The sequence below is a fragment of the Loxodonta africana genome, chromosome 6 (assembly GCF_030014295.1).
Source record: "Loxodonta africana isolate mLoxAfr1 chromosome 6, mLoxAfr1.hap2, whole genome shotgun sequence".
Taxonomy (NCBI): domain Eukaryota; kingdom Metazoa; phylum Chordata; class Mammalia; order Proboscidea; family Elephantidae; genus Loxodonta; species Loxodonta africana.
Window position 1 is genome coordinate 73,537,449 of NC_087347.1, and position 16,709 is coordinate 73,554,157.

Consider the following 16,709-nt stretch of genomic DNA (forward strand, 5'->3'; position numbering starts at 1 on the left):
AGTACTTGAAAATAGAATCTAACACATTAGGTCCTGCTTATGTAACAGTGAGCATTCCTAATCCATGAAAACAGTCTAAAATTGCCAGATCTTAGCACCAGGTTTGCAAATACTACTTAAAACTTAAATATTTTAAAATAAAAGTTTCAAATTTAAGAGTAAAATATTTTCCAACTACTAAATTAGGCATGACTTTTTTTTTTAAAAGATCTATATGATATTCTCTTTTGTACCATTTTCTATATGAGATGTAAAAATTACTTTTTAAACCAAGTTTTTTGTTATCTTTTTCTAAAGTATCATCAAGAGCAAGAGATTTTGTTTTGTTTTAATATTATTGCGTTTTAGGTAAAAGTTTACAGTGCAAATTAGTTTCTCATTCAAAAATTTATACACAAATTAGTTTATGACATTGGTTACAATCCTTGCAATGGGTCAGCATTCTCCTCCTTTCCCTTTACACCCGGGGTTACCCGTGGCCATTAGTTCAGGGAGAAGATTAAGTTTCATGAGGTCATGTATGTTAATTAAGAATAGTACTTTTGCTACTTGAAAACCCTAGAGGCTACTTAGAAAAAATAACAAATTTTATATAAATACGAATGGGGTTTAAGAATCCAAGCATTTAGAAATAGAAGTTTTACTGCTGGAACATTCTGAACGACGACTGTTTTACTGAAACGACAAGGCAAACATCCATATCTGTAACATTTTTGAATTTATTAGTATTGCCTTCTTAATTTCATGCCTTCTAAACACTTAAGGATTCACTTTTTACTTTGCAAAATTTGTTGTTGTTATTAGGTGCCATCGAGTCAGTTCCAACACATAGTAACCCTATATACAACAGAACCCAACATTGCCCAGTCCTGTGCCATCCTCATAATCGTTTTTATGGTTCAGCCCATCATTGCAGCCACTGTGTCAATTCATCTTGTTGAGGGTCTTCCCCTTTTTCACTGACCCTCCACTTCACCAAGCACAATGTCCTTCTCCAGGGACTGGTCCCTCCTGATTACACATCCAAAGTACATGAGACAAAGTTTCCCAATCCTCGCTTCTAAGGAGCATTCCAGCTGTACTTCTTCCAAGGCAGATTTGTTCTTTCTCTGGCTGCCCATGGTATATTCGATATTCTTTGCCAACATTCAAAGGCATCAATTCTTCTTTGGTCTTCCTTATTCGCTGTCCAGCTTTTGCATGCATATGAGGCAACTGAAAATACCATGGCTTGGGGTCAGGCGCACCTTAGTTCTCAAAGTGACATCTTTGCTTTTTAACACTTTAAAGAGGTCTTTTGCAGCAGATTTGCCCAATGTAATACGTCTTTTGTTTTCTTGACTGCTGCTTCCTTGAGTGTTGATTGTGGATCCAAGTAAAATGAAATGCTTGACAGCTTCAATCTTTTCTCTGTTTATCATGATGTTGCTTTCTGGTCCAGTTGTGAGGATTTTGGTTTATGTTAAGATGTAATCCACACTGATGGCTGTAGTCTTCGATCTTCATCAGTATGTGCCTCAAGTTCTCCTCGCTTTCCACAAGCAGGGGTGTGTCATCTGCATATTGCAGGTAGTTAATGAGTTTTCCTCCAATCCAGATGTTAAGCTCTTCTATACAGTCCAGCTTCTGGGGTTATCTGCTCGGTATATGGATTGAATAACTATGGTGAAAGGATACTACCCGAACACACACCTTTCCTGATTTTAAACCGCATATTACACTCTTGTTCTGTTCAAACAACTGCCTCTTGGTCTAGGTACAGGTTCCTCATGAGCACAATTAAGTGTTCTGGAATTCCCATTCTTTGCAATGTTATCCGTAATTTGTTATGATCCACACAGTCTAATGCCTTTGCATACCGAATAAAACACAGGTAAACATCTTTCTAGTATTCTCTGCTGTCAACCAAGATCCATCTGACATCAGCAATGATATCCTTTATTTCACGTCCTCTTCTGAATCCAGCTTGAATTTTTGGCAGTATCCTGTCCATGTACTGATGCAACCGTTTTTGAATTACCTCCAGGAAAATTTTACTTGCGTGTGATATTAACAATATTGTTCAATAATTTCCACATTCTGTTGGATCACCTTTCTTTGGAATGGGCACAAATACGGATCTTTTCCAGTCAGTTGGCCAGGTAGCTGTCTTCCAAATTTCTTGGCATAGACGAGTAGGCACCACTAGCATTGCATCCGTTTGCTGACCATCTCAACTGGTGTTCAGTCAATTCCTGAAGCCTTGTTTTTCGCCAGTGCCTTTAGTGCAGCTTGGACTTCTTCCTTCAATACCATCAGTTCTTGATCATATGCTACCTCTTGAAATGGCTGAATGTCGACCAATTCTTTTTGGTATAGTGACTGTATATTCCTTCCATCTTCTTTTGATGTTTCCTGTGTTGTTCAATATTTTGCCCATAGAATCCTTCAGTATTGCAACTCAAGGCTTGAATGTTTTCTTCAGTTCTTTCAGCTCGAGAAATGCTAAGTGTGTTCTTCCCTTTTGGTTTTATAATTCCAGGTCTTTGCACATTTCATTATAATACTTTTTCTTCTTGAGCCACCCTTTGAAATCTTCTGTTCAGCTCTTTTACTTCATCATTTCTTCCATTCACTTTAGCTGCTCTACGATCAAGAGAAAGTTTCAGAGTCTCTTCTGACATCCATTTTCATCTTTTCTTTCCTATCTTTTTAATGACCTTTTGCTTTCTTCATATATGATGTCCCTGATGTCATCCCACAACTTGTCTAGTCTTTGGTCGTTAATAAGCAATGCATCAAATCTATTCTTGAGATGGTCTCTAAATTCAGGTGGGATATACTCAGAATTAGATTTTGGCTCTTGTGGACTTGTTTTAATTTTCTTCAGCTGCAACCTGAACTTGGATATGAGCAATTGATGGTCTGTTCTGCAGCCGGCCCCTGGCCTTGTTCTGACTGATGATATTGAGCTTTTCCATTGACTCTTTCCACAGATGTAGTTGATTTGATTCCTGTGTATTCCATTTGGTGAGGTCCACATGTACAGTCTCCAATTATGCTACTGAAAAAAGGTATTTGCAAAAAATAAATTGCTGGTCTTGTAAAATTTTACCACGCAATCGCTGTCTTCTTTTCTGTCACTAAGGCCATATTTTCCAACTACCGATCCTTCTTTGTTTCCAGTAATTATCACTGCACCTTGATTACATGTTTGATCAACGTCAGACTACAGAAGTTGGTAAAAATCTTCAAATTCTTCATCTTTGGCCTCAGTGGTTGGTGCGTAGATTTGAGCAATAGTTGTATTAACTGGTCTTCCTTGTAGGAGAATGGATATTATCCTATCACTGACAGTGTTGTACTTAAGAATAGATCTCTAAATGTTCTTTTTGACATTCGTCTTCAATTTGTCATTAATGGCATAGCAGACCGTATGACCATCCAATTCAAAAGGGTCAACACCATTCCATGTCAACTCACTAATGCCTAGGTTATTGATCTTAAAACATTCCATTTCATTTTTGATGACTTCCAATTTTCCTAGAGTCGTACTTCATACATTCCACGTTCCTATTATTAATGGATGCTTACAGCTGTTCCCTCTCATTTTGAGTTCTGCCACATCAGCAAATAATGGTCCCAAAAGCTTGACTCCATCCAGGTCATCAAGGTCGATCTACTTGGAGGAAGCAGCTCCTTCCCATTCATATCTTGAGTGCCTTACAACCTCAGGGGCTCATCTTCCAGCACTATATTAGACAATGTTCTGCTGCTATTTATAAGGTTTTCACAGGCCAATTTTTTCAGAAGTAGACCACCAGGTTCTTCTTCCTAGTCAGTGTTAGTCTGAAAGCTCTGCTGAAACCTGTCCACCATGGATGCACCTGCTGGTATTTGAAATACTGGTGGCATAGCTTCCAGCATCACAGCAACAAGCAAGCCACCATGGTAAGACAAATTGACAGACGAGTAGTGGTTGTAAAGTTTAATTATGCTTTATGATTCTAATTTAATAGGATTTAATATTAGGAAAAGCAATTACTTAAAGACCTTATTTCATTACTGAAAGGTTAGAAGCAAAGATTTTCAGGTATCATCTTCAGATAGTACTGATTTTCCTATAGGTGCAAAAAGCAATCCAAAGTGGTGAAACTGAATAAGATCTACAGTCTAGTTAAGACCAATGTACCATTGTCAATTTCCTGGTTTTGACTTTCTACTATAGCTACACAATATATCACCACTGGGGGAAGCGGGGTGAACGGTACACGGGAAACTTTGTACTATTTTTCAAATTCCTGCTCAGTGGTTAAGAGCTATGGCTGCCAATCAAAAGGTCAACAGTGTGAATCTACCAGCTGCTCCCTGGAAACCCTATGGGGGCAGTTCTATTCTGTCCTATAGCATCACTACGAGTCGAAATCGACTCAACTGCAACGGGTTTGGTTTTTTTAACAGGTGAGTCTATAAATATTGCAAAATAAAAAGTTAAAAAAAATGTAATCATAATACTTGGATATGGTTACATTATAGGGTGACTAGATCACATTTAAATGCCTTCCTAAAAGCTTAAACAGGCCATTATTTATTTAAATGAGTGGTTAAGAGCTCAGCTGCTGATCACAAGGTTGCCAGTTTGGGTCTACCATCAGCTCTTTGGAAACCCTGTGGGGCAGTTCTACTCTGTCCTACAGGGTCACTATGAGTCAGAATCAACTTGATGACAATGGGTTTGGGTTAAAAAAATACAACTTCATCTTTTTGACCCAATAGCTAATATCCATTAACTGAACGTATTCCAAAGTAAAAATAATTAGAAATTGAAGGAATTTTGTAAATGAGATTTATTTAGGTAAAAGTCTCAACTTTATTAGAAAATGAAATATCATAATAATATTGGGAATTACCTTAATGTTATATAAAAAGAATTTGTTTTGGAAATGAGTATCTCCATTTATGAGAGGAAATGGAGATGCCTTTTTGAATGATAATGAAAACTACATTTGAACTTAATTTCTATATTTTTGACAAATAAATATTATACAGAACGAGAACAGACGACGGTGCTGGGTGGTGGTAGTATCCAATTTTTCTTAAATTCATTACAAAATTGAGAAAACTTATTTCACCATGTAGATTTCTTTCAATTTACTATTATATTTAATAAATATGGCATGGGAGGTATTTGGGTACTCTTCATCAGATCACACCATGGATGAAACATAAGCTGCGGGAAAAGTCGAAGATCATTTCTTCACTCTACAATGTTCTGGAGGTTTCTGAAGGTTATATGAGTGATTCCCAAACCTCAATTCAATTATCCAAAGGCAGCTTCTAAATTCATTTTTCTTTTCAGCTTTAAAAATCTCTGACGCATACTCCAAAATTTTGAAAATATTTTAGATTCACACCTATGCTGCCATCCTTTAGATAAAATATTGTTTTAAAACACTTATTATTCTATATTATACATATGTGGAGAGTCCAGTTAGCTTTAAAAAAAGAAAAAAGCTAAAACTTTCTTCTAGTTTATCTGGAAACAATTTAGAGGGAAAAGATTACATTGAGTGGTTTGCTCCAAAGTCAATAGAAGGTCAATAATTTTCTTCACTCTCATTTGTAAACCCAGAACCAAACATCTAATCATCTCACTAGCAAAAGAAACAGAAGAGAAACAACTGGGCTCTCAGATTATGAAAATATCAGTTATCCTGTGAAAGGTGTGCAGTTTGATTTAATAGCACACCAGGAATTACTACCACATTTAATTAAAACTGAACCACTCCTGTGAAACAATGAGTAAGACACATTCTTGAGAGTCATTCCTTTTCATTTTTCTTAAATTGGCAGCTTTCTCCCAACCTGTTCAGCGATCACGAACATTTCACCCATTCCATATTAACCAGGAGGGCAAATTAATAAGGTAACTCTGGATTATGTGATCTAAAACATGGAGACTTGGTTTCTCCTAGTCAATAGCAGCTTTTTCATTAATCTAGTTTGTTCCTGCACTCACATGGGGATCAGATCAATCCAATTCTTTTAAAGCATTAAAAAAGGAATATTTTTATATATTTGTTGTTTTGGCAAATTAGTTTATCTTAAGATTACACGCTCACCCTTTGTGGAGGGCACAGATAAGATCTGGAAATGAAGAAGTTTTGTGAGATAAAGTTGTTTTGCATTGCAAAGACAACTGCATGCTTCCATTACATGATCTAAGTTCTCATAATACCTTGATATTGGATGCTTCATCCTTATGCTGAGAATTTCCATGGCTGTGCGTTTCAGGCACAATTTTAAACCTTTCAAAATGTAGTTGCTCTCTTTGATATGAATGTACCATGTTCTCTGATGTAGGCTCATAGGTCCAACTAACTGAAAGCCTCAATTTGTGGGAAGAAGAAAAGCGAGGCTGGGGACACAGCACAAACGGTGTTTACGCCACTGAAGTTCTTTTGAAATGGAAAGGCTCTGCATGAAGAAGCGAACAGTTATGCCACTGCCTCGCCAATTCCAGTGAGAAGCTCATCTTCAATGTAGTGTTCAACGTAGGTGGCAAAACTGTAATTTTTCCCTTTTTTGAAACTATTTTTTCTTCTTTTATTTTTGAAATTCTCATCTAAGCGACAGTTTCTTGTACTACAGTGACTCCTGCTGGGAGAGGTAAGTTGAAGTAGCTGAAGGTCTCTTACAGATATATCAACTCCCGGCCAGTAAAAAAGATGTCCTAAACGCAGGAGATGGAGTTAAACTGTTCCCCTACCTTGGATGCAATGGTTTCTTTCATCACTAAGAACAAACCCCTAGGTTTTACAATTGAGACTGAGAAACTAGTACAGTACTTGTACAATTTTTGATCTACAGCATCACGACGTGAAGCTGCAACAATTAGATGTAAAGGGTCCATTCATGAGGAATAACATCACTTTGACCCTTTGTGTTAGCTCCTACTGCTAATCTTTCCATAAGCGTGAACTTACTTTCAATTTGAAGAAGATGAAAAAGTCTTTTGCAAAACCCCAATACTGTTTTCTGATCTATGTACCTGAATGTAGAAACGTAGTCTTACCTCGTTTTTTTCCACTACAAGCCAAGCTACTTGTAATCCTTCCAGACCTTTAAAGGGGACCTCCCTTGTTAGCATCTCCCAGAGAACCTGGAACAAAAAGAAAGTGGAATTTTTATTCTTCTACTTTATATTTTTGATATATTACTGAATTTTATCTAATACTTAACTGCATCCAATTACCAAATACAACCAAGCTCATCTGTAGAAACTTGGGCAAGACATATATATTCACGCACAGGACTCCTTCCACATATTATATTATAGACTTTTAATGTACTTTCTTATAAAGAAAAAAAGAGGTTTAGAAATCAGAACATCTAGAGCCAGACTTAAACTAATGAGCCTGAGTGATTTAGAATTCTCACGTATTCCCACAAATTAAATTTTACATTTTTTTAGTTGAAACGCTTTCTATTCTCAATCTCTGATAAATTTCTCTACAAGACAGTAGCTCAGAATTCAAAAATATTTTTAAAGGTTCAATATATGGTCTCATCAAAAAAATCGAGCCCAAGATCCAAATCACTGGTTAAGCTACTTAACTCACAATGGTAGGTAGATACTTGAAAGCTGTAACATTTAGCTTTTGTGTTTTGGAGAAATCTCTCTCAACTGAGTTAGTCTAAGGGATATTAATACATTCATTTTCAACTACTTATAACATAGTTCATTATACTATACTCCAAAAAGTAATAAACACTTTATGTATGTAGAAGCTGACTGCGTGTACGTGTAAGTGTGTATGTTCAACCCTCTGCAATCCTTAAAATCAGCATGATTAATAAATATGAACTTGAATGCCAAAATAAAGCAATGATACTAGGAATGCTGAAAAGAGCCACCAATTCTGGTTTCTCTTTAAACACTGAGAATGAGATTTGTACACTCAGTCACTTTGCTATTTATACAGATGGCTGTCAAAAACTTGAGTCTACCAATATTTTGTAAAGGGTAAAACTGATTCTAGCAATTTTTTAAAATAATAATAAATTGTAATAATAACCACCACCATTTATTGAGTGCTAATTATGGGCTGAGTACCTGTTAAACTCTTTGCCTGTGTTATCATGATTAATGTCAACCCCACCAGGTAGGTAACTAGATTCATTTTACGGGTGAGGAAACCAAGTCTTAAGGAAGTTAAATAACTTGACCAAAGAGACTCAGTTATCAAGTGGCAAAGCCAGAAATGAACTTGCTATCTCACTTGGAAGGTCAAGCTTTTAACCCCATGTAACTCTAGAGGAGTTACTAGACTCAGTAACGTATCAAAAAGTAGGTAGTATGAGACAGAAGGTGCAATATGGGAGAGAACGCAACTTGCCATATTTTAAGTATGGGGCCATGGCAGAAACATGAAGAGAACTCAGCAGATCTGATTTAGATTTCCCTGGGTCTGAAAACAAACAAAAACCTTTTCCTAAATAAGAGTGTAGGCAGAGGACATACACTCTATTGAGTCAAATCCTAAACTTCTAATTCTATAGCCACCATTGCCTCAGTCAATGCTCAGTCTTAATCAAGCCACAACATGTTAAATGAATTCTGGCTAATACTGAAGATAATTAGCAGGGAAATTGGCAAATGTTGCTCAAGCAGGGGTGGGGTGGAATTGGGGGGGAAAATCACTGAAGCTTCCTTGGACTTTTAATCAAGTGTGTAAGGTACTTCTTTAGAAGAGCTACTGAATAATTCTATTTGAGTCACAGGAGTGATAAGGAAAAGGTAAGGGGGTACACCAGAAGGGGACAATTTTAGCTAACACTGTTAAGTGAGGGAAGGGTAAGAGCCAAAACAGGTATGCAGTCACCCCACATCACAACACCTGACCAAGGGAGGAGGATGGGGGCAGCAAGAGGGCTGAGAAGGAAATGAAGCCCCTTGATTAGATACAATTACCACTCCACTGGTGCTGTGGTTGAGAAGGGGAAAGGCCATGAGCAGCAAGTAAATTAATGATTTGGGATTCCTAAGGAGAATGGGAACAGTGCATCGGTCTCAAATCAAATGCCCCAAACCCCAAATTGTTCAGATGAGCAGCCTTGTACCTCTACCTTTCTTAGTCTAACCTCAATAAGCAATTCAGTGCACACACACACACAAAAAGATTGATTGGGTTTCATGAGGTAAAATGCAAAACCAATAGTTGGGAAATAGCACCAAAAAAAAAAAATTTATGTGATTCTTTATTCCAAAATATTCAGTTGGAAAATGTCCAAAATCTAATAAGATCAGGGTTCTGTATCTCTAAGAGTTCTAACCCTGGAAAAATAAGACTCTTCCATTTTACTCCCTCTTTTTTTTTTGTGTCTCTAAAGAGCTACTACAGCTGAGGGTGTCACTTGATGGGTACACAACTGTCAGGGATGGCATCATTAAGTGCTATGCTCTGACCCCCAATGAGGTCCTTAGTTTAAGTCCAGTATCAGCACATCTCATGATTTCCTATTAATTATGCAGATTTACTAATGGCTCGAAAAGTAGGCAGTATGAGACAGGACAACAGTTTTTTCTATACTAAACAAAGTGACCTTTGGCTCAAAAAAGTTAAATAACTTTGTTTAGGAAGTCACTTGGAGGTCTAAAAATATACTAAGCTATGCCTGAAAATATCAGTTATGGGGATGCAGGCCAAACATTATTGTGATCTTTCACCTTAAGAATATTTTCCAACTCCTTTTATACTGAGAAGTCCTCGCATTTAAACTGCACTCACAAGGAAAATTTCTATTTTCAGATTACAGAATAGAAACTTGGACAAGGCTGTGTATTTTTCCTGCCTTTTCTTTTACAAACAATGGAAAGTCATTACCTGAGCCCTGGTTGTTCTGGAACATGGCTCACAGACAAGTGAGGCAGCGATGCTCTCTCTTAAGCCACTCTATTTTCAAAGCTGGTTCTGGCTGAGACGTGTCTGAGAATCTGAGAAGGTAATTTTTTCTGACTGTCATTAGGATAGCTTTGTTTTTAAAGGGTGGCTAGGCCTTGTGTTTTTAGAAGGCTTATTCTTTCAATGATTTTTGCATTTCTCAAGTCTAATCTTCATTGTGGATGACATACTAAACACTCCCGGTTTTGGGCCTTTGAAAGAAGTCATCAGCAAAGGGTAGAAAAATCTCCCTTCTTATGAAATGGAGAAAGAAACCCTTGCCTGCCTAGCAAAGTTTACCAGCTTAGAAGCAAGAATCACAAGATCCACTTCTGGCATTTGCAGAGCACTTATTTTAAGGCTGTACTTCTTGCAGCCTTAAGGCTAGTTATCCTGGCCATGTGTTAAGGCGCAACACACGTTCATCAAGCTGGGGAGGCAAGTACTTTTGAGAGTAATGGGAGGTGAAATTCTTACAACAGGTCTGAAAAAGTAAAAGAACAAAAAGCAAAAACATACTGAGTTTTGGGGATGGGTTTAAAAAAAAAAACAGCTCTTTTTTTTCCTTATGGTCTTATTCATGTGTGGCTTTTGTGGAGGTGGGGGTCCAATAAGCAGAATAGACTCTTAATGAATTATGAACTATGGGGTATCTTGTGCAAACAAATGATTCTACTTAGAAATGAGTCCCCACTACTCACCTATTTTTGAAAGGTCAACAAAAATTCTAAATAACTATGCTGCTTTCCTAGAGAGCTATCATTTTCAAAGCTTACAGAGCACAGATTTTTAAAACTACCCTGGCCTCTACTTTGACAACTGTCCTATCCTGCCCTTTTTTGTAACATCTACTTTGAGCAGATGGAGTCTTCGTTTTTTAAGAAATTTATAATTATTTAAACAAAATGGCTGTAGAAAGCATGCCTTGTATTTTGTTCTTTCACTAATGGTGTTTATTTATCACAGAATGCAAAGGGCTCAGAATGAAATAAAATCCTGAATACTTGCTTATCATTAAAATAGCACAGGTACACTTGTCTGAATGGAATTCTGCTGATACAGCTGTTTGGGTAAAGCTAGCCAGCATTCTGAGTGAACCTCTCTCTTCAGGATAGTTAAGTAACAGATGCTGTTTTAAAATAAAGAGATTCACTGGAAAGGCATTTTTGTTTCCACAGGCTAAGGGAAGATTCTAGCATGAACACAGAATTGATATTCAAAAGTATGTGACCGGGGCAAACAGGTTCTGAAGGGCAACATCCAGTGTGTAAATATAGAACATGGGAAATGTTCAGCAGCTGGCTGAAAAGTTTGTTTCAGTGAATTAAAATTACTTGATAGAATGATTTGTTGAGCATTTGTTACAATCTCCCAAAATAAATAAAACAAAACAAAGGTAAGGTCAGCAAACAAGGAAACCTAATTAGCAGAGAAATGTTCTACCAAAAAGTATTGCACAGTCACTGGAATGAAAAGCTTTTTAATAAAATAAACTAACATTTGCAGGTTCAGAAGAGTTGGCTATATTTAAGGGTTAAACTACATGTAAGAAGAAGGGTCTATGTGCAATGAGTGAAAAGGATTTTAAACAGATATAGGAAAAGACCCTAAGCTCTGCAAACAGAGGCCTCTTCACATCTTTTATAGTTTACAAACGAAAAGGAATCTGTTCTTGGTTACTGGTACTAAGGTTCTACTCCAGCTAAGAAAAAATAAACCTGTTGCCATCAAATCTATCCTGACTCATAGTGACCCTATAGGACAGAGTAGAACTGCCCCATAGGGTTTCCAAGGAGCGGCTGGCAGATTCAAACTGTTGACCTTTTGGTCAGCAGCTGTAGCTTTTAACCACTATGCCACCAGGGCTCCCCATAAGGAAAAACAGATGGGTACATTTCACCAAAATCCTTGGCAACTATAAGGCTCTGCAAGAAGGCAGTGCAAAGTCTGTTTTCATAAATAAAAGAATACAGAGACCAAAAGTTCACTCTATACATAACTCTTATCTTTGGATCAAAAATTTCTGAGATAGGGAAATTCCAAGATTAGGAGAGAATTTTAAAAGTAAAAGCACTGTACACGGATGTGTGGAGTTGAATGTGAAATGGAGCCTCAAAATTGTTCTAATTTATAAAAATGTGAAAAATAATTTTAAAATTATAACCATCTAGATGGGTTTATATATATTTATAAGTACATGCAAGCAAAAGAGGTGGGAACTGTAGTGTCCTGCTGAATCAGTATGAGACTAGCGGAGCCATGGTCTTCAGCCCTGTTGCTTCTCTCGCACAAGGGTCTGCACGCTCAGCCTGTTGCACAATGCAGCAAGGTCTTTACTTTTTTAAAAGGTTGTGAAAAGCAAAAAACAAAGAATTGGTGACAGAGATTGTAAGTGGCCCTCAAAGTCTAACATATTTACTATCTGACCACAGAAAAAGTTTGTTGACCCCTCTTCTACAGGATAAAATGAGACACTGGTCCCATTGAACAGGAAAAATAAATTTTAAATTACTGTAAAGTTGGTGTCTAGTATAGTATCTGACATGAGAAATAAATATTTGTTTAGGAATGAAGGGACAAATTCAGGGTTCCCCAAGTGGAAAAACCCCTACAATGACAGCCCCTGGTTAACAAAGGCTGCCACAAACACCCAGCTTCCGAGCAGGTTTTTAGCATCTCACTTGTAAAGGTGACCACACAGGAAAGACCATCAACCTTTTCACAAACCCCCCTAACCGGGAAAACAAAGACTTTAACAAATGAAAAGAAAAAAAAAAAAAAAAGAACTAGGAGGAAACGGTCAATCCAAGGAGTAGAAAACAACATTAAAATGTAGGAATTAATACCTTCAGAGATGAGAGAAAATATACTCTATTCATGATTCAAGAATAAGATAGGCTGGACAGCCAGGAGAAATATACAGAGAAAAAGAAAGAGCTTTTAAAATTTTATTTAAAAAAAAAATTGAAAATTAAATAGGATTGAGGGATAAGGTTGAGAAAAATCTCCCAGAAAGGAGAGGGGAGGGGTGAGTGGAAAGAGAGAATAGGTGAAAAAAAGATAAGAAAATTAGATGATTAACTTCTGATTAATAAGAATTCTAGGAAGAGAAAACAATGGAGAGGAAAATTATTAGAATACCAAAGACAAAACAAAACAAAAAAATCCCCAGAATGGAAGAACATCAAGTTTCCAGACTGGAGAGACCTACACCACGTTCTAGTGCAATGGATGAAAGAATACTACAAGAAGCACAGCACTGGAAACGCATACCTATGGATAAAGGGAAAACCCTAAAAGGTTTCGGGAAGATAAGGAAAAAAAAAAAGAGGTCACACACTAGGGACTAGGAACTGCTACAGCAATACTGGAAGAATACAGAACAAAACTTTCAACTATGGGGGGAATTATTTTTAACATAGAATTATATACCTAGTCAAAATGTCAATCAAATGTGAGTACAGAAAACAAATGATCAGATATTCAAAGTTTTATAAATGTACCTGTACCAGAAAACTACCAAGGAATCTGATTCATAAACACAGGGAATGAATTAAAAATGAGAAAGCACGGGCCCTAGACAAAGGAGATATGTCATAGAAGAGAGCTGGGGAACTCCAGAGATCCCAAGATAAAGGGACAGAGACACTTCTGGTGACAGCTGAGGGGCAGCAGCACTAGGTAGCCACCAGTCCCAACAGGAACAGGCAGTCTGAGAGCTCCAAAATGTCAGTAAGAGAAAAGGGACGCGACAGAGTGATGCGTTTCTGGAACTGATGGGTGTTCGCCAGCTCTGGTGGTAAGTTTACAAATGAACTGGTATATAGAAACCAGATAGAGTTCAGAAAGAGACCTACACATATATGGTCAACTGATTTTTGACAATGTGCCAGGGCAATTCAACGGGGGAAGAATCATATTTTCAACAAATGGCCATTAAAAAAAAAAAGAACTTCAACCTTTACCTTACACTATACCACCTCCCCCAAATTATCTCAAAACAAGAGCACAGACCTCAATGTGAGAAGTTAGACCTATAAATTCTAGAAGAAAATATAGGAGTGATAAAGGGTTTGGCAAAGATTTCATAGACAAAAAATGCATGGACTATAAAAGACCCTAAGTGAAAAGTAAGTTCACCGCTACAGGGAAAGCAAACCATTTTACCAGGTACAATTTTACAAGGTAGGCAGTATAATCCCACTGCATCATAAGGTTCTGCTATGAACAATATTCACATGGTCATAATGATGGAGATGCTGCATATCAGCTTAAAACTTGTGATAAAACAATACTGACAGAATGAGGAAAGGAAGTAAAGACTAAAATCCTCATCCAAGTGGAAAGTGAACAAATAACGTCCAAAACTAAAAAACTGGTAACTAACAACAGAAGCTTATGATTCAAGGATACGGGTATCGATAACCCCAAAATAGCAGGAAGATTTGAATGTAGCTGCCTCTGGAGAGAAGGAACTGGGATGGATGTTGTAGGACAAGGATGCTGCTTTTTGTCCTAGTTTTATAGTATTTGTTTTTTCAACTATATTACTAACTGTACTACTTGGCTACAAATAAGTTAAAAAATAAAAAAGAAGAACGAAGGAACTTCGTAAGAGAAAATACTCTCACAAAAAGTCTTATATGACAACAAATTCCCCCATTTTTGGAGTCCTCAGCAAATGGTTTATATGATAGTTGGAATGTAGTAACTTTGACATAGGAGATAAGTTTTAGAATCTCTAGTCTCTTCTGCAACTTAGGTTTTTTTCCTTCTTTGAATGAGAATGATTTTATCACTCTCTATAATAGTTTTTTTTTTTTTTTTATAATAGTTTATAGCCTCCATTCTTAGAAACACCCAGAATTAAGGGAAGTTAAATATTTGGCCTGATACCACTGTTGTCTTCCAACCTATAAAAGTCTAGCCTCTAGCCAAAATCATATCTATCTCTTTGTTGAAATAAATTTTTCTATAGCCAACAAATTCATTTCTATTATATAAATTTGTTGTACATAAGATGTTATGATTTAGAAGAAGTCAGCCAGTTGAAACGAGCCTAAAACTTAAGTAATGAAGCCGGCAGTAAATACCTAGGGACTGATTAACTATAAAGAAAAAGAAACATGTTTGACAATGTTGGTCTCCTCTTGTGCCATGAGCAAATACCTTCAGTCAGAAAACACAAAAGTTCAGGAAGAAGAGACACAATGATTGGGACCCAAATTAGTTTCTTTTCCCATTACTATGAAGACTTCCTTTTAAGAAGTAATAATGTAAGTAGTGAGGGCACTGGTTTGGAGATGAGGCATAGAGACAAGGAGTTCCAAATACAATTTTGGAGTTTTTAAAGAATACACGGCCTTTTGGGAGATAATTTGTGCCTCAAAAAATGCAACAAATGAATAATTCCTTTTTCTACCAAACAACCACCCCCCACCCCTTCCTTCTTTCTGCTAACATAGGTATAACTTATCTCTCAAGAATGATCTACCTCTTCCACACTCAAGGGGTGGAACTTACATTCTACTCTTGAGATGAGGTATATCCAAGAAGTTGCAGACATATTTTAAAATTATCACACTCTTCAAGAAAGGTGTGGTCATTACATACAGTTCAGGATAATGAAATATAAGGAGAAGGCAATGGATAGGGCTTCCAGGAAAGCTCCTGAAAGGGTGGATATGCTTCGCTCGTTTGCCCTTTCCCCTTTCCTCTTTCTTATTGCCTGGACTGTGGGTGTCATTATTGGTGCTGCAATAGCCATCTTGGGGCAATGAGGCCCTTTTGAGTATTGAATCAAGCAGTAAAGAGAATAAAAAGAAACAAAAGGAGCTTTAAATACTGTGGAGCCACTATAAAACCCTGGTCTCCCTACTTCTAGAGTGATGTAAAAAATAAATGGTTATCTGGTTTAAACCACACACACACAAAAGAATGATCTGTCTCAAAACTCCTCCTCCAGAAGCTCTTGTTACTTAACTGATTAATTCCTCTAGCCTCTACTCCTTGAGCAATTATTCTGTTCTTATAGCTATGTTGTTTTGTTCTTATTCCTATGTACTACTACTACTAGTTGCTGTCAAGTCATTTCTGTCTTAAGGCTACCTCATGTGTGTCAGAGTAGAACTGTGCTCTACAGGATTTTCAATGGCTGATTTTTCAGAAGTAGGTGCCAGCCTCTCTTCTGAGGCGTCTCTGGTGGACTCTAACCTCCAACCTCTCAGTTAGCACGTTAACCGTTTGTATCACCCAGGACTCCTATTCTTATGCAATGCCTTAGATTCATGTTTCAGATAGTCACTACTACTTTATAAGACTTGTACCAACTATGGCAAGGCCACGTACTCTCCAGAAACTCACTAATCAGTGTTTTACAGATAGCTGACACTCAAAACTTCCTGTTACCTAACTTCTTTGGTAGCTCTACCGGTGGTTTCCTACTGTTTGAGCAATTCATTACAATGAAGTCCTGTTTCAAATGACTCATATTTCCTGAATTACAGGGATATCCTGCAGTCAGATGTCCACCCAGAAATGCACTCTCCTCAGGAGTGCATTAGCTACAATGCTGCTTCAGGTTCCATCTGATCTGGTTCTTGGAAGTGGCCCTGGCTGCTTCTCAACACAGGACAAAATATCTCAAATGCAAAAAGAGGATCAAAGTAAACATTTTAAAAATAACTTTCACTAAATTCGTCATATTTTAGTGATTAGGAAGTGTTGCCCCTTTTGTCACTGTTCCAGGCATTCCACCAGAAACCGCATCAGCGTCTTAAATAAACC

At 37.2% G+C, this 16,709-nt stretch overlaps 1 protein-coding gene across 5 annotated transcripts in view; it reads right to left on the minus strand.

The window, feature by feature from the left end:
• The window catches only part of MAP3K20 (mitogen-activated protein kinase kinase kinase 20), a 206,603-nt gene that overhangs the window by 82,194 nt on the left and 107,700 nt on the right, over window positions 1-16,709 (minus strand). For all 5 annotated transcript variants that reach the window (XM_064286992.1, XM_064286991.1, XM_010602818.3 and 2 more), the window contains exon 8: window positions 7,055-7,141. In XM_064286992.1, the coding sequence (XP_064143062.1) occupies window positions 7,055-7,141 (87 nt within the window). The remainder of the gene's footprint in view (window positions 1-7,054; window positions 7,142-16,709) is intronic.